The sequence below is a fragment of the Oncorhynchus mykiss genome, chromosome 15 (assembly GCF_013265735.2).
Source record: "Oncorhynchus mykiss isolate Arlee chromosome 15, USDA_OmykA_1.1, whole genome shotgun sequence".
NCBI lineage: Eukaryota > Metazoa > Chordata > Actinopteri > Salmoniformes > Salmonidae > Oncorhynchus > Oncorhynchus mykiss.
Window position 1 is genome coordinate 52,982,144 of NC_048579.1, and position 18,584 is coordinate 53,000,727.

At 47.1% G+C, this 18,584-nt stretch overlaps 1 protein-coding gene across 3 annotated transcripts in view; it reads left to right on the forward strand.

The window, feature by feature from the left end:
* LOC110490290 (protein bicaudal D homolog 1) overlaps positions 1 to 18,584 on the forward strand; it is a 32,830-nt gene that overhangs the window by 6,532 nt on the left and 7,714 nt on the right. For all 3 annotated transcript variants that reach the window (XM_036944595.1, XM_021563592.2, XM_036944596.1), the window contains exons 2-6: positions 13,425 to 13,637; positions 14,321 to 14,473; positions 14,727 to 15,203; positions 17,025 to 18,038; positions 18,294 to 18,488. In XM_036944595.1, the coding sequence (XP_036800490.1) occupies positions 13,425 to 13,637; positions 14,321 to 14,473; positions 14,727 to 15,203; positions 17,025 to 18,038; positions 18,294 to 18,488 (2,052 nt within the window). The remainder of the gene's footprint in view (positions 1 to 13,424; positions 13,638 to 14,320; positions 14,474 to 14,726; positions 15,204 to 17,024; positions 18,039 to 18,293; positions 18,489 to 18,584) is intronic.

The following is an 18,584-nucleotide window of genomic DNA, read 5'->3' on the forward strand; positions in this document are numbered from 1 at the left end:
TTTCCTAAATCCATCCGTCTCGCCATCCTTATGGTCCAATAGTCTTTATATTGTTCACCACTAGGCTATCAGTGAGAGTGTAATGAGGTTGTTGGACTACATTGTCTCTCTGCTTGTCTCTATTCTTGCATTGAGAGATGAATGATTCATGTGTGACCCTTGTGAAGGGGGTTTTAAAATGGGGAAGGGTTTTATGGTGACGCGTTGGAAGCAAGGACTGTTAAAGGGGAAGTAGGGGGAAGGGTTTTATAGTGACGCGTTGGAAGCAAGGACTGTTAAAGGGGAAGTAGGGGGAAGGGTTTTGCGATTGATTGTAAAAAATGACGATAAATTCAGCGTACATTAGCACTGCAGTCAGGCAAAATCAGAAACGCCCGACCCTCAACTCCCATTATGTCATACACAAACAACCAATGGGATGCGTCCTTCTTTAGCTTGACAGAGTATACTGTATATAATCAAGTTGTCGCTAGACGCTGATCCTAGGTCAGTTCTAAGGCCCCGTGGTTCATTTTAGAATGTGTAAGCTGATCCTAGAACAGCGTCCGAGAGCCACTGCCACCTGGACCTTACCTTGACAGGAAGCAAATGGATCCATGTCTGCATGTGTATGCTAAAGCATTAGTGTGAGTTACGGTATAGCTACTGACCGTCTATCATTGGCTCTCAGAGCGAGGAGAATGACTTAGGTCTATTAGGAAAGAACATTAGCCAAATGCATTATGTCTTGACCACTGTAGGGTATAGTGTAGTTGGCTGGGAATCTATCCCTCATCTGATCATACTGCAGAATGATCTAAAATACTGAAATGCTAAGAGAACTTCTTCTGCACACTTACTGTAGTGTGTCAGTGAATCTTTTCAGTTTATTGTGAGCAATTCACTGTGGGCAAAAAAAAATAAATGAGGCCTACTTTGACTGAATGGCTAAAGTCTCACAGACCTTTCAAACCCCAGAGTGGATGAAGTCCCTTATCGGTAGGCTAACTTTTCTTCAACAGCTACTGTAGCTGGCCTGATTCCAAGTGGCACCCTATTCCCTACATAGTGCACTACTTTTGACCGGAGCCCTTTAGGGTGCCATCTGCCTCTCATTAAATGATGGATTCTTCCTCTTGGTCACATGTTCACAGGCACTTAAGAGACGGCTGGGAAAACCTCTGGATGCCTGATGTCAGTCTGTATTACCCACATAGAGCACAGGGATAGGCTGAATAATTCAACAAGGCGGTGGCTCTCCCATAATTAACCCTTAGACTCCTGAGAGGGTGGCTGAGAACAGTATCTCGTAAGTGTTCCTAGTGTGGTTGTTGATGTAGTGGTTGGAGGGAAGGGGGAGATGTGACCCTGACTGAAAGATTCCTTCCATCCCTCCAGACACTTCTCAGAATACCATCCATGCATGAAAGGACACCATCATATTACACGCGACACACACACGGGCAATGTGCACCGAGGTGGAGACTAGGGAGGAAGCAAAACAGAGACACAGAGAGATCGCTATCTCACTATCAGTTAAACGTGTTGTGCTCAAGCTGGGTTAGAACAAAATCTACCCACCCTGCCTATCTCCTGTTCTGTTCCTGGTCCTGTCCACCCAACCCAAGGTTATCTTTCAGAGAGGGTGTACTTCAAAAGGCCTGTGTTGTACTGCAGTGGGGCTCCTTCTTCAAAGAGCAATGGGTCTCCCACGTCTGCAGCCCTCCTGGGCCCTGTATTGATTAGTATCTGTTTAAGGCTGCTGAGCCATGTGCTGCTAACCCTTAGCTAGCGAAATCTCTAACTCAGCTAATCGGGACACAGTGAGAGGGGCATACAAACAGGGCATGCGGTAAGGATAAGGTGTATTGTGCTGATTGATTCTGAGGCTCATGCACAGTGTTTGATGAGAGTTAACCTGCAAAAACACCTCATATGTCATTTCTTCATGGGCTGTGTTGCATGATTACCTGTGGACGTATGGCGGTTTGATGGGGAGGAGATGGATACAGTACATACTGTAACTGTGTGTATGTGAGGCGTGGGCACGCAGTTGAAGTCGAAAGTTTACATACACCTTAGCCAAATGCATTTAAACTCAGTTTTTCACATTTCCTGACATTTAATTCCCTGTTTTAGGTCAGTTAGGATCACCACTTTATTAAAAGAATGTGAAATGTCAGAATAATAGTAGAGAGAATGATTTATTTCATATTTTATTTATTTCATCACATTCCCAGTGGGTCAGAAGTTTACATACACTCAAATAGTATTTGGTAGCATTGCCTTTAAATAGTTTAACTTGGGTCAAATGTTTCGGGTAGCCTTCCACAAGCGTCCCACAATAAGTTGGGTGAATTTTGGCCCATTCCTCCTGACAGAGCTGGTGTAACTGAGTAAGGTTTGTAGGCCTCCTTGCTTGCACACGCATTTTCCATTCTGCCCACGGATTTTCTATAGGACTGAGGTCAGGGCTTTGTGATGGCCACTCCAATACCTTGACTTTGTTGTTTTTGAGGCATTTCGCCACAACTTTGGAAGTATGCTAGTGGTCATTGTCCATTTGGAAGACCCATTTGCGACCAAGCTTTACTTCCTGACTGATGTCTTGAGATGTTGCTTAAATATATCCACATAATTTTCCAGCCTCATGATGCCATCTTTTTCGTGAAGTGCACCAGTCCCTCCTGCAACAAAGCACCCCCGCAACATGATGCTGCCACCCCCGTGCTTCACGGTTGGGATGGTGTTCTTCGGCTTGCAAGCCTCCCTCTTTTTCCTCCAAACATAACGATGGTCATCATGGCTGATTTCTTTTGATTTTCCCATGATGTCAAGCAAAGAGGCAGTGAGTTTGAAGGTAGGCCTTGAAATACATCCACAGGTACACCTCCAATATACTCAAATTACGTCAATTAGCCTATCAGAAGCTTCTAAAGCCATGACATAATTTTCTGGATTTTCCAAGCTGTTTAAAGTCACAGTAAATTTAGTGTATGTAAACGTCTGACCCACTGGAATTATAAGTGAAATAATCTGTCTGTAAATAATTATTGGAAAAATTACTTGTGTCATTCACAAAGTAGATGTCCTAACCGACTTGGCAAAACTATAGTTTGTTAACAATACATTTGTGGAGTGGTTGAAAAACCAGTTTTAATGACTCCAACCCAATCCAAACTTCCGACTTTGTATATACATGTAACTGCCAAAATAAAGGAAACAACCAAAATAAATAGTCTTAATAGGGTGTTGGACCACCACAAACCAGAACAGCTTCATTTCACCTTGGCATAGATTCTAGAAGTGTCTGGAACTCTATTGGAGGGATGTGACACCATTCTTCCTCAAGAAATTCCATCGTTTGGTGTTTTGTTGATGGTGGTGGAAAACGCTGTCTCAGGCGCTGCTCCAGAATCTCCCATAAGTGTTCAGTTGGGTTGAGATCTGGTGACTGAGACACACACACACACACACACACAGCATTTAAGCCCACTATGGTCCTCTAAGACCCCTCTTTCAAAGTCACTGAGATCTCTTCTTCTAGCCATGGTAGTCAAAATAATGGGCAACTGGGCATGACCCTAAGCATGATGGGATGTTAATTGCTTAATTAACTCAGGCACCACATGTGTGTGGAAGCATCTGCTTTCAATATACTCTGCATCCCTCATTTACTCAAGTGTTTCGTTTATTTTGGCAGTTACATGTACAGTGCAATGTCTACAGAATGAATTGTCTTTGAATCCCCACTTCACTCCACTCCCCTCCCTCCAGCCCACCTCCTGTCGCCCAGAGGGGGAGTTCAGCTATAGTTTTAATAGTCCCCTCCAGAGGTCCTCCACTGTCACTGTCTCATTGACCGACCAGGCAGAAAAAAAGTCAATTAACTAACAGTGATATGTCCTTCATATCGATCGAACTGGGCCCCATGCTGTGAGTTTAGTGTGAGGTCACTAAGATATGACAGCCGTTGTCACCAACCCTTGTCCTGGGAGAGCTATAGGAAGTGCAGATATTTGTTCCAGCCCAGCACCCTGATTCAAGCATTCCATAATTATCAAGACCTTAGTTACAGTCGTTGAATCAGGTGGATTTTAGAGATGGGCTGGAATGAAATCCTGCATTGTACATACTAGGGGGTAGAAGAGAGGCTGTGTATCTAACAGGAGTGTGTGTGTCCAGGGCTGTAGACCAGTGTTTCTCTCCACAGGTGGAGTTACACTCTGCTGGTCTGTATTAGTCTGGCACAGATCAGATGGCTCCTGACAGACCCAAGATGGTGTGAAATGGAGAGTTTAACAGGGTGTCACTCTGTGCCAGAGCATGGCCCTGTGTGAGCTCCAAGAGCTCCTAATGATGACATCACCCTTGTTAATGAGTGGGCCAGCTGAGTCCATCGGAGGGAGAGGGGACAGTGAAAGGGCACTGTCTATCCATTATAAAGAGAAAGAAAGAGAACCGAAGAGGGGGAGAGAGGAGAGAGGAGAGACAGGGCAGTATGGTGAGTCCGTCTATTGTCTTGGGAAAGGGCTTTCTGTGAGAATGGTTGCTGAATACTGCCGTGTGTATGTGTGAGTGTCCACTTAGGTAATGTAAATAAAATATAGGTCACGTTCATTCGACCCCTTTGGCTGAGGTGCGTTGTTTGGTCTGTTGATACCACAGCAGAAAGCTCTGTGACTCCTTGGCACGGGCAGTCCACAACACTGGCTAGCTCTACAGGGAGGGACAGTGTGAGAAACTCAAGGGGTATGGCCCATTAGTATTCGGTTAGAGTAGTTGTCTGAAGACACAAAGGAGAGAGAAAAAAAGGAGAGATAAAGAGAAATGGAAGAGAGCGGGTGAGAGGGAATTATATATAGCGAGAGAGGGGGAAAAGACACCATGATAGAAAGACACCGTGAAGCAGGCAAAGTGCCAGAAACAATTTCAAAATGCTAATATTTCTCCCATTCTTCTCTGTCAGGCTGGCCGTGAGAGGTAGAAAGAGAGAGGTTTGGAGAATGTAAAACAGTCTGTTGTTATAGTAATAAAAAAAAGCTTCTTTCCCTGCCATCCTCTCTGTCAGACCATGGTGTCCTATGAGACTATAAAGCCTGAGAGGGCCTCTGTCAGACCATGGTGTCCTATGAGACTATAAAGCCTGAGAGGGCCTCTGTCAGAGGAGCAGGCAGTCTGTCTCTTTCTCTGCCGCCCGTATGGTGGCTCCCTCCGCAGGGCGTGGTCTCTCAGTCAGTCTGCGTGGTCCAGTCCCGTGTGGCGCAAACTCGGGACCTCTGCCTCCCAAACGCACGTGACCATCCTCCCTCAAGCAACTTAGCTGATCACGTCACCTCAAAAGCCAGCTAATGAGGTGACGCAAGCGGGACACTTAAGGCTGAGGAGTAAGTTTCACACCCCATGTGCTACATAGGCACTCGCTCTGGATCAGAGTGTCTGTGAAAATGGCAAATGTATTACCCTTTCTGTCTTTTGCAGCGTTACAACACCTGAGTTTGCATGAGGAGGGCCAAGGGCTGGTGGACACTGAGTCCAGAGTGACAACTTTCTGTCTACAAGCTGTCCAGAGACTTCTGTACCTGGATAGACACTGCTTGGGCTGTTCTGAGGAGGCCAGGGGACCTTTGGTACGACAGGAACAGGTCGATATAGGTCAGCCATTACTCCTTAATACTGCGCTGTGCTTTGGGTGTTCACAGAGATGTTTCACAGCCAGGAGCATGGATAATGGAGGAGCAACATTTTCACCACCCACATACCCAGATCAGAGTGCTGACTTCTGCCAGCTTGTGAGAGCGTGGTTCACTAAGTTGGGTCGCCTGCAAGAAGAGGCTGGATAGAAATCCGCCAGCAACACATTTGTGGACTCCTCCATAAAGTCCACCAGCGACACGGTGGAGGACTCCTCCATAAAGTCCACCAGCGACACGGTGGAGGACTCCTCCATAAGGTCCACCAGCGACACGGTGGAGGACTCCACCATAAAGTCCACCAGCGACACGGTGGAGGACTCCACCATAAAGTCCACCAGCGACACGGTGGAGGACTCCTCCATAAGGTCCACCAGCGACACGGTGGAGGACTCCTCCATAAGGTCCACCAGCGACACGGTGGAGGACTCCACCATAAAGTCCACCAGCGACACGGTGGAGGACTCCACCATAAAGTCCACCAGCGACACGGTGGAGGACTCCACCATAAAGTCCACCAGCGACACGGTGGAGGACTCCACCATAAAGTCCACCAGCGACATGGTGGAGGACTCCTCCATACAGTCCACCGGGCTGCTGCAGCAGGTGTTGGAGGCACGCTTGTTTAGAGAGATTCTGGGGATTAAGCAGAGACTGGACCGTCGGGAGGAACACCAGGAGGGTGAGGGAAATGATCCTATAGTTCAAGACTCCGGAGCTGGGTGGCCTTTTGCACAGCCAGCAAAAAGGCTCTGTCTGCGGTGGCTCAGAAAGAGCCTGGGCTGAGGGCAACAGGGTGGCCGGGGAATTTTGGACCCGGCTATTCTCTGATAAGCCTCCGATAGAGAAGCGAACAGATGATCTACGGGGCTATCGCTCAGAACAGATACGTGTCACACCTTGATCCATCAGGGGGGGTTGTTCTGTGGGGAGGAGGAGACAGTGCAGCATCTGGTTTTTTCTTGTTCCAGGCTGGTCGGGTTTTTTTCTCTCCTTGGTGGGTGATGTACAGGGCTAAGGTTGGGGTTGACTCGGTATAGCGTGGCCAACAGGTGGAGGGACTACCTAGTAAACTACCTGTTGGGGCAGATAAAAATGACAATGTGGAAGACCAGGAAACATGAGATGCAGGGGGAGGGTGTACAGACCCCAGAGCTGTGCCGCTGGGGCAGGTGCAGGCTCGGCTCACACTGGAGCATGTACAGTATATGGGGGCTGGTTAAGCATCTGAGGGACTTTGTAGGGGTGTGGGGAATCAGGGGGGTTCTATGTACAGTAGATGAGGAGGTTAAAATGAAGTAAAGTTTTTGCTTTTAATGATGTAACTATTGGGCCAGTAAAGGTCTTAAAAAATGATCATTCCTCTCTAAGTTGAGCGGGTGATGGAGATGTCCCTAAGGTACTGTGTCAGGAGGATGTGTCTCTGAAAGTAGGACACAAAACAGCATAACAAATGTCTTAGTGATACCTGAAGAGTACTGTAGGACTATATGAGCGAGTGGCACAGATTTCTATGTAACACCTGGACTATGAGTGAGTGTAAGTGGTTAGAGGCTTCTGAATGACAGGAACATCTGTCTGTGATGAGAACCAGAGTGAAGAAGTGGACTTGTAGCAATGTTATAATGCCACACACACACACACACACACACACACCTCAGATGCCACAGTCTGTTATTGTCTGTGGTATTGTTTACTTTCTGCCAGGAAACGTCTCTGGTTGATCATCAATATATCGAGAGGCTAATATCACTTCCATGGTACACGATGTAATCTAATGTCATCCCCTGTGCTTTCTCTCCTCTCTCTTCTCTCTCTCTTTCTTGCTCTCTCTCTCTCACACACTCTCTCTCTCTCTGAGACGAGGACTAACATAAAATAGAGAGGCAGTGGAGAGAAAGAGAGCGAGAGAGAGAGAGCGAGAAGACAGAGAAGAAAGCACAGGGGATGACATCAGATTACGTCTCAGACAGTCTGCCTCTCTGTGGAAACCAATACCAACCTGCGGGTTTGAACTGCCATGTTTTCAACCGGGCCCACCTTGTAGGGGGGCGGATTTAAGAACCAGCAGATGCGGTTTGATCATTCCATCGCTACTGTTACCACCATCTTTTGGATGAAGACCATAGACTGTGTTTGACTGCTTGACCAGGCATCCCTGAGTGTGTCTGTCTGTTGGAAAGAGCCCTAAACCCCCCATGTGTTCTTAATACCTCTCTAGACTAGAGCCCTAAACCTTCCATGTGTTCTTAATACCCCTCTAGACTAGAGCCCTAAACCTTCCATGTGCTCTTAATACCCCTCTAGACTAGAGCCTTAAACCCTCCATGTGCTCTTAATACCTCTCTAGACTAGAGCCCTAAACCCTCCATGTGCTCTTAATACCTCTCTAGACTAGAGCCCTAAACCCTCCATGTGCTCTTAATACCTCTCTAGACTAGAGCCCTAAAGCCTTTCTGTGCTTCTCCCTCACTAGAGCATCCTAGCAGTATGTCTGGTGACTCAGCCTCTTCCTGTAAATGATGTCATTTATTTATCTTTAGAAGGAGCAGAGAAAGTGTCCTCTCCTCTGAGGGATAATATACTGAGACACATCCTCTCATTTCATCTCCTCTCACCACTTCCTGATATCAAAAAGCAGGAATTGCTGTCAATGACTCAGTGTATAGCAAACTGAAACATGCAAACCAGGTGACCAGTTTGTAAGCGTTTGTACCGTTAGTGTCAATGTCCTTGGTGCTGAAACATTAAGTCCTACTGAAGCATTAGCCCACGGATGCAGATCAATATGATCTCTATCCCACGGAATGTCTGTTCGAAACACTGCTCATATAGGCTACCACACAAGTGAGTCAATGTTTCATGTTGGTTAGAAGTGCACTACACAGGGAATACATAGGGTCTCATTTGAGACATAACCACACTAGGATAATGTCTGTCCTAGCCAGACAGAGACATAACCACACTAGGATAATGTCTGTCCGAGCCAGACAGAGACATAACTACACTAGGATAATGTCTGTCCGAGCCAGACAGAGACATAACCACTAGGATAATGTCTGTCCTAGCCAGACAGAGACATAACCACACTAGGATAATGTCTGTCCTAGCCAGGCAGAGACATAACCACACTAGGATAATGTCTGTCCTAGCCAGGCAGAGACATAACCACACTAGGATAATGTCTGTCCTAGCCAGGCAGAGACATAACCACACTAGGATAATGTCTGTCCTATCCAGGCAGAGACATAACCACACTAGGATAATGTCTGTCCTAGCCAGGCAGAGACATAACCACACTCGGATAATGTCTGTCCTAGCCAGAACAGAGACATAACCACACTCGGATAATGTCTGTCCTAGCCAGAACAGAGACATAACCACACTAGGATAATGTCTGTCCTAGCCAGAACAGAGACATAACCACACTAGGATAATGTCTGTTCTAGCCAGGCAGAGACATAACCACACTAGGATAATGTCTGTCCTAGCCAGGCAGAGACATAACCACACTAGGATAATGTCTGTCCTAGCCAGGCAGAGACATAACCACACTAGGATAATGTCTGTCCTATCCAGGCAGAGACATAACCACACTAGGATAATGTCTGTCCTAGCCAGGCAGAGACATAACCACACTCGGATAATGTCTGTCCTAGCCAGAACAGAGACATAACCACACTCGGATAATGTCTCTCCTAGCCAGAACAGAGACATAACCACACTCGGATAATGTCTGTCCTAGCCAGAACAGAGACATAACCACACTAGGATAATGTCTGTCCTAGCCAGGCAGAGACATAACCACACTAGGATAATGTCTGTCCTAGCCAGGCAGAGACATAACCACACTAGGATAATGTCTGTCCTATCCAGGCAGAGACATAACCACACTAGGATAATGTCTGTCCTAGCCAGGCAGAGACATAACCACACTCGGATAATGTCTGTCCTAGCCAGAACAGAGACATAACCACACTAGGATAATGTCTGTCCTAGCCAGAACAGAGACATAACCACACTAGGATAATGTCTGTCCTAGCCAGGCAGAGACATAACCACACTAGGATAATGTCTGTCCTAGCCAGGCAGAGACATAACCACACTAGGATAATGTCTGTCCTATCCAGGCAGAGACATAACCACACTAGGATAATGTCTGTCCTAGCCAGGCAGAGACATAACCACACTAGGATAATGTCTGTCCAAGCCAGGTAGTCATAACCACACTAGGATAATGTCTGTCCTAGCCTGTCCTAGCCAGGCAGAGACATAACCACACTAGGATAATGTCTGTCCTAGCCAGGCAGAGACATAACCACACTAGGATAATGTCTGTCCTAGCCAGGCAGAGACATAACCACACCAGGATAATGTCTGTCCTAGCCAGTTAGAGACATAACCACACTAGGATAATGTCTGTCCTAGCCAGAACAGAGACATAACCACACTAGGATAATGTCTGTCCTAGCCAGGCAGAGACATAACCACACTAGGATAATGTCTGTCCTAGCCAGGCAGAGACATAACCACACTAGGATAATGTCTGTCCTAGCCAGGCAGAGAGTGCATCGAGAGAGGCTACATATTGGGATTTGCAGCAAATAAAAAGGCTTGGTGGCACTGTGGCCTGTTCTGCTCTGTAACGCCTCATCTGTCTCTAGTCAAGCGGGGAGAATGTTCTACTCTGTCAGAGGAAATTGGATGACCAGCATTAGGGAATGCATCCCAAATGGCACCCTATTTCCTACATGGAGCCCATATGGCTCTGGTCAAAAGAAGTGCACTATATAGGGAATAGGGTGCCATACTCAGCTTCTCTTCTCCACTTAAAGTGAGTGGCTGCGATAAGAGTTGATGCCATTGTAATGAAATTGTAGGGGGACATTGTTTCATTTAGGATGACATTTACTCAACCCATAGAGGTGTAAAAAAACAATGATTTAATGTGGCTTTTACCTTGATGTATGCAGTCATCGTGTAAGTTATTCCTCATACATTTATATAGGTATAGTTGCTTGCCATGGGTAATATACAGTTGAAGTCGGAAGTTTACATACACCTTAGCCAAATACATTTAAACTCAGTTTTTCACTATTCCTGACATTTAATCCAAGTAAAAATTACCTGTCTTAGGTCAGTTAGGATGACCACTTTATTTTAAGAATGTGAAATGTCAGAATAGTAGTAGAGAGAATTATTTCTTTCAGTTTTTATTTCTTTCATCACATTCCTAGTGGGTCAGAAGTTTACATACATTCGATTCCAACAATAAGTTGGGTGAATTTTGGCCCATTCCTCCTGACAGAGCTGGTGTAACTGAATCAGGTTTGTAGGCCTCCTTGCTCGCACATGCTTTTTCAGTTTTTGCCCACAAATGTTCTATAGGATTGAGGTCAGGGCTTTGTGATGGCCACTCCAATACCTTGACCTTAAGCCTTTTTGCCACAACTTTGGAAGTATGCTTGGGGTTATTGTCCATTTGGAAGACCCACTTACGACCAAGCTTTAACTTCCTGACTGATGTCTTGAGATGCCATCTATTTTATGAAGTGCACCAGTCCCTCCTGCAGCAAAGCACCCCTACAACATGATACTGCCACCCCTGTGCTTCACGGTTGGGATGGTGTTCTTCGGCTTGCAAGCCTCCCCCTTTTTCCTCCAAACATAATATAGATAGATATACAGTGGGGCAAAAAAGTATTTAGTTAGCCACCAATGGTGCAAGTTCTCCCACTTAAAAAGATGAGAGATGCCTGTAATTTTCATCATAGGTACACTTCAACTATGACAGACAAAATGAGGAAAAAAAATCCAGAAAATCATATTGTAGGATTTTTAATGAATTGATTTGCAAATTATGGTGGAAAATATGTATTTGGTCAATAACAAAAGTTTATCTCAATACTTTGTTATATACCCTTTGTTGGCAATGACAGAGGTCAAACGTTTTCTGTAAGTCTTCACAAGGTTTTCACACACTGTTGCTGGTATTTTGGACCATTCCAACATGCAGATCTCCTCTAGAGCAGTGATGTTTTGGGGCTGTTGCTGGGCAACACGGACTTTCAACTCCCTCCAAAGATTTTCTATGGGGTTGAGATCTGGAGACTGGCTAGGCCACTCCAGGACCTTGAAATGCTTCTTACGAAGCCACTCGTTCGTTGCCCGGGCGGTGTGTTTGGGATCATTGTCATGCTGAAAGACCCAGCCACGTTTCATCTTCAATGCCCTTGCTGATGGAAGGAGGTTTTCACTCAAAATCTCACAATACATGGCCCCATTCATTCTTTCCTTTACATGGATCAGTCGTCGTGGTCCTTTTGCAGAAAAACAGCCCCAAAGCATGATGTTTCCACCCCCATGCTTCACAGTAGGTATGGTGTTCTTTGGATGCAACTCAGCATTCTTTGAGTTGAGTTTTTACCAAAAAGTAATATTTTGGTTTCATCTGACCATATGACATTCTCCCAATCTTCTTCTGGATCATCAAAATGCTCTCTAGCAAACTTCAGACGGGCCTGGACATGTACTGGCTTAAGCAGGGGGACACGTCTGGCACTGCAGGATTTGAGTCCCTGGCGGCGTAGTGTGTTACTGATGGTAGGCTTTGTTACTTTGGTCCCAGCACTCTGCAGGTCATTCACTAGGTCCCCCCTGTATGTAAACTTCCGACTTCAACTCTAGGTGCTGTATTTCTTTTTACGGTGTACTGTACATGCGTTTGGAAATCCAGCTTAAATTGTATGTGCTTTCTTGACTAAAGGACGCCTTTCATTAAAAGCTAGCATATAGTGACATCTGACATAGTGTATGATTATGTGTGTGTGTGTGTGTTGGCAGATGAAGGGCAGTGTATCATCATCAAACCACACATGACCTTTAAACCTTCAAACGCTGGAGAAAAGGTCTCGTCCCTTTTCAGTTGCAAACAGCTTCAAAACAGAACCTATAACGGTCATAAACTACACAACATCCAAACGTTCCTCAGTGTCTCCAATAGTTCTGATGTTTAAGTATGCTGAATCTGTCAGTTGACACAAATACATCTCTGTGCAAGATCATTACTCTCTCTGTTACAGTGTGGACACGTGAGTCTGAATCGCACCACTGAAGCTGAACTAATAGGAGAGAGATGAACAGCCTGCGGTAGTCCACTGTGGAGTCCCTGCATGGCTGTTTCAGTAGACTGTACTTATTCGGTGGCCCTGTAGGGAACATTACGTTTGTCTTTCCTCTTGTCCGACTTTACGTTAAGTGCACTTAATCGTATGTATTTACGTGATCATTACATTTAGGTTACGTTTAGGTTCAGCACCACATCATTTAAAGTGCTTCCACACCGAAAAGTGAGCAACGTGCTGTGTTCGGTGTTCTGTTTCTAGAAGGAGAACAGGATTCTTTGCCTCTCCCCATTTCTCCATGTTGTGTGTGTGTGTGTGTTAGAGCTGCACAATGAATCCCCCCCCCAAAAATGCAGTTAGATGTTTTTGCCCATATCATCCAGCCCTACTGTGTGTGTGCCTCAACTGGTTTCAGTCCGGGGGTTTTTCAGGGGTTTTGTTATGCTGTCTGCAATGTACACCAGACTAAGTGGTGGAAGAGTTTCAGATGGTGGTGGCTCTTTACCTATCAATATATGTTATCGGAGTCAGAAAATAGCATTTACATAACCAGGACGTCCTATGATGTGATCCTATGCTACTGAAACGTCATAACTTCTCTCTCGCCCCTCCTCTGCCCCCTCTCCAGGCATTTGGCCAGACCTTCTCCACCCAGCGCAAGGTGGCTGCGGACGGGGAGACCAACGAAGAGACCCTCCTACAGGAGTCAGCCACTAAGGAGGCGTATTACATGAGTCGCCTGCTGGGGATCCAGTCAGAGCTCAAACAGAGCCGGGCCGTCACAGTCAACACACAGGCCGACAACGAACACCTCAGTACTCTGCTGCAGGAGCTCAGAGAGGTGAGGCACCAGGGGTTAGAGGTCAGGGGGGAGGGGTTTAGTGGAGACTGTTACAATGATGCTTGTACGAATTCGAACCCAGTCGCAGAGAAACACAGCAAGCAGAGGTAAGGGTAAATCCAGATCTTTACTTAAAGTCTTGACAGAAACAAGGCAACAGCACAATAGTGCACTAAACAAAACACAAGACCTAAGCAAGGATCCAGGCCAACAGAGGAACCAAAGTAGCCAGGCAACCAGGTGAACAGAGGGGGAAATCAAACACAGGTGAAACCAATAAGAAACAATCAGGGTAACCTGGAAACTAGAAACAAGGTAAGGGTGCCCTCCAGTGGTAACCTAAGGAAATACACTCAAAATAAAACAAACTGTGACAGACTCAGAACTGTGGGTGCTTACTATATACATGTATGCACAGTTATTATTTGATCTTAAACACGTTTTAGTGTGTGTGGCTATCAATGCCAATCGGTCAATCAATATAATGTATTTAAGGTGTCCTAGGCTATAAAGTCCTTTTCATGTCAACATTTGTCACAAAATGCTTTACAGTAAATCCTTGTTGTGTTTCATCGTAAACCAGTCCCGTGTTGTTTTGTGAAAATAACCACGTCTTTTGTATTTGACAGTAGCCAGGGTTGTGTGTGATAACTAAACCACTGGTGTTTGTGTCTGTCCTGTAGAGTAATGAGATGTTGGAGCTGCAGCGTAGCAGGATGAGAGAGGAGATCAGGGAGTATAAGTTCAGAGAGGCGCGACTCCTACAGGACTACACTGAGCTGGAGGAGGAGAACATCACCCTGCAGAAACTAGTGTCCACTCTCAAACAGAATCAGGCGAGGGAACACACACACAGTACATACACACGCATGCGGTTACACACACACACACACACACACACACACACACACACACTGTATCCCCATCCCTACCACAACATGATGCCTCTCCCTCTCTGCTTACCACTTCTTCCCCTCCCCCTTTCCACTCCCTCCTTCCCACCCCCTTCCTCCCTCCTTCCCTCCCCCTTCCTCCCTCCTTCCCACCACCTTCCTCCCCTCCCCCTTCCTCCCTTCTTCCCTCCCTCAGGTGGAGTACGAGGGGTTAAAGCATGAGATCAAGGTTCTGGAGGAGGAGACCGAGCTGCTGAACAGTCAGTTAGAAGACGCCTTACGTCTCAAAGACATCTCCGAGGCCCAGCTAGAGGAGGCCCTGGACTCTCTGAAGAGCGAGCGGGAGCAGAAGAAGCACCTCCGCAAGGAGCTGGTCCACCACCTCAGCCTGTGTGACGTCCAATACACGGGCAGCGCCCACCTCACTTTTACCTCAGCGCCACCTAGTGGCACGGCTACGCCTGTCTCCGCCCTGTCGCCCAGCTCAGAGGAGCCGGGCAGGTGTAACGGGCATCTACATGGAGGGTCAGGAACTGGGACGGGGACAGGGTCACTGCCCAGGGCCAATGGAGAGTGTCGGGGAGCAGGGAGGAAAGGAGAGGGGATGGTGTCGGATCTGTTCAGTGAGATGAACCTGACAGAGATACAGAAGCTCAAGCAGCAGCTGCTACAGGTGGGTGGAGAAGTACGGTTCACTTGGTTAGAATGAGTAGAGTGGAGTTTCGGGAGCCTCTGGAGTTTGGTGCTCAGATTTCTCAAGTGTTATAAGCATGTAACAATGACAGGAGGATATCCGAACACTTTGGCAAACATAAACATACTAATTCAAACTCATTAATGTACACATAAACAATATTACAAAGTGAACACATGTACACACTGAAACTGTACAAATTAACACGTCTATATCCCCTCAACAGCCCCATATTGTAGATGTGGGAATAAGTGTTGAATTATTCAGTGAGAGAGACTGCTGACATAACCTCACTGCATACAGCTCTCTATTCCTGCTCTCCCTCTCTCTCTCTCTCTCTATCGCTCTCTAACTCTTCTCAGTCTCTCCGTCTCTCTCGGCCTGTCCCTCCCTTTCTCTGCCTCTTTTAAGACTATAAATAATACAGTTTATCCCAGCAGTCAAATAAAGCACCAGTTAGAAGCACCAGTGAGAAGTTGTGGGAACAGCTGTTACTGAACCTCTGGCTGTTACATGGACTCTAATCTAAATGTCCGCCATTTTGTTTTATAGTGGGTGTCTTCTCTTCTGTAGTTTCCTCCAGCCCAGTGGGCCAGTGAGATGAAGATGCAGTAGGATGTGTGTGGGGTTGATATGTGTCCAACCATTCACTGCAGTTCCGCAAGGTGAAACTGCATCTCCCCACACATTCCCTCAGCCTCTATCCGATTGGCTGGACTGGAGGAAAGGCTTATTTATATCCTCACTGACACACTAGACTATCGATTCACCCCCAGTCGTGTGCAAGGTTTACTGTTCCCTCTGAAAGTGTGCACGGTTTAGGCCCTGCTGAAATAAAACTGCATAGACCAGCATACATTTCAAGCTGGTCCATGCTGGTATTTGCTGGTCTATGCTGATTATTGCTGGTCGGATGCTGGTCAAGCTGGTCAGACAAGAATGGTCTAGCTGGTCACGCTAGTCTGTCCAGCATGGTCTAAGATGGGTATGCCGGTTTACTAGGATAGTCTAGCTGGTTTTGCTGGTGACCAGCCTTCGCTGTGTTTTGGACACATACCAGCTTATGCTGGTGATGTTGGTATGCAAGTGACCAAGCTGGTCCATGCAGGTCTACGATGGTCTAGCTGGTCAAGCTGGCCTGACCATGCCCATCATTATTACACTTCCCAGCATGCTCTATTGCAGTAGATTTTTTTATTGTTTGTTTCAATATCTCTTTTGTTTGTTGGGTTTTTGCATGCACATTGATTGATTGATTAATCTTATGCTACACAAAGATAAATAACATACATTTTTCTAAACTAATACCATCTGTTAGTTGGACTTATTGCACCCATTACTGAAATGGCTGTTCCAGTTCTGAATACATGTTGTGGGTGAAGAAAAGTTACAATTATTGGGTGTCCCCACACTGGCTGGATTCCAATAGGAATTAAGCATCACTTTGAAAGCCAGCATGTTGTGACTTGATGCTGGTTTTGCTGGTGACCAGCTTATGCAGGTCACCGTGTCCAAAACACAGCGACGGTTGGTCACCAGCAAAAACAATACAAAGGCACCAATAAATCAGAGTGAAGGCTGGTCCCCAGCAAAACCAACACCTATGCACACGCCTGCGGTCTGTGCTGTTTTTTTCAGCAGGGGGCCTGAGGGATGAGGTGGACGGTGCTGAGTGTGCAGGGAAATTATGCAGCTTATTTAAGGTTATGGGGCTGGGGATGATAAAGAAAGCTACTAGTTTAACAATAGGCTGAAAATCGCTGTGTGTGTGTTTGTGTGTGTGTGCGTGCGTGTCCATAGGTGGAGCGAGAGAAAACAGCGCTGTTGATCAGCCTGCAAGAGTGTCAGACGCAGCTGCAGCATACACAGGGTGCCCTGAACGAGCAGCACGAAAGGGCCCAACGCCTCAGCGAGAGAGTCACCGCCCTCAGGCGCCTGCACCAGGAGGCCCAGCTCGCCCAGGAGACACACCTCAACCGAGAGGCCCTGATGGAGCTAGGAGAAGAGGAAGAGGAGGAGAAAGAGAAGGGATTAATACACAGCAGGGGCCAGGCGTTCTGCCACCAGACCCCGGGTCTGGAGATCCTCCAGTGTAAATACAGGGTGGCTGTAACCGAGGTGGTCGAGCTAAAGGCTGAGCTGAAGTCTCTGAGAGAGAGGTACAACCAGTGTGTGGAGGGCGGGGTGGAGGAGAGGACGCGCGGAGAGGCCCAGCACAGATCTCTGGAGCAGCAGGTGGGGAGGCTGGAGAGGAGCTGCCGGGAAGGTAGGGAAAAGGTAGGGGGCCTGGAGACGGAGCTGAGAACAGCCAAGAACATGGCCAGCGAGAGCCAGGGGGCGCTCAATGCAGCACAGGACGAACTGGTCACCTTCAGCGAGGAGCTGGCTCAACTTTACCACCACGTCTGCCTCTGTAACAACGAGACGCCCAACCGGGTGATGCTAGACTACTACAGACACGGCAGAGGACTAAGGGGTATCAGTGCCTCGCTCAAGGGTGACGACACCCGCGTTCTACTCACGCCCCGCCTCGCCCGGCGGCTCGCAGCCGTTGCCGCAGCAACCTCGTCGTCCACGGCGGAGTCTCGTAGCCCCTCGGAATCTCCATCCAAAGAGCGGTTGTCAGGAGAGGGAGGCCGGGACGGGGGGAGGGACAGGGACAGTCCTGTACCCCGCACCCCTCCTACGGGATCCCCCAGCATCAGTGCCTCTTCCTCATCTTCATCATCATCATCGCCTGCGGTAGAGCCAGCTGGAGACCTGCGTAGGGAACCCATGAACATCTATAACCTCAACGCCATCATCAGAGAGCAGGTGAATCATTTGAATAAACATGTCAAACTAAGCATTTGCCATACTTAAACACCAATATAATTTCACACGCATATATCATTACATCTTTGTTTTCATTAGCAGTTGAAACCGGAATCAGTTTATCACAGTTTGTGTGCCAGGTGTCACCTTTAGCCTTTCAAATGGTCATCATGAAGCGAACAGACACAGATTTGAGTGTATATGACAACATCAGCTAATGTTCGCTAACAACCTCCCTTGATGAACATGCTGCAGGTGAGGCACCTCCAGAGGGCAGTGGACCGGTCACTCCAGCTGTCCAGACAGAGGGCTGCAGCCAGGGAACTGGCCCCGCTGTTTGACAAGGACAAAGAGGCCTGTATGGAGGAGATACTGAAGCTCAAGTCTCTGCTCAGCACCAAGAGAGAACAGATAGCTACCCTCAGACTGGTGCTCAAAGCGAACAAACAGGTCAGACATGGACAGGGTGTCCACAATATGGATACCTATGGATGGTCATACGCTGTCTAATACTGCCTTGCAAGAATCTACTTTGAGGCTCGTCAC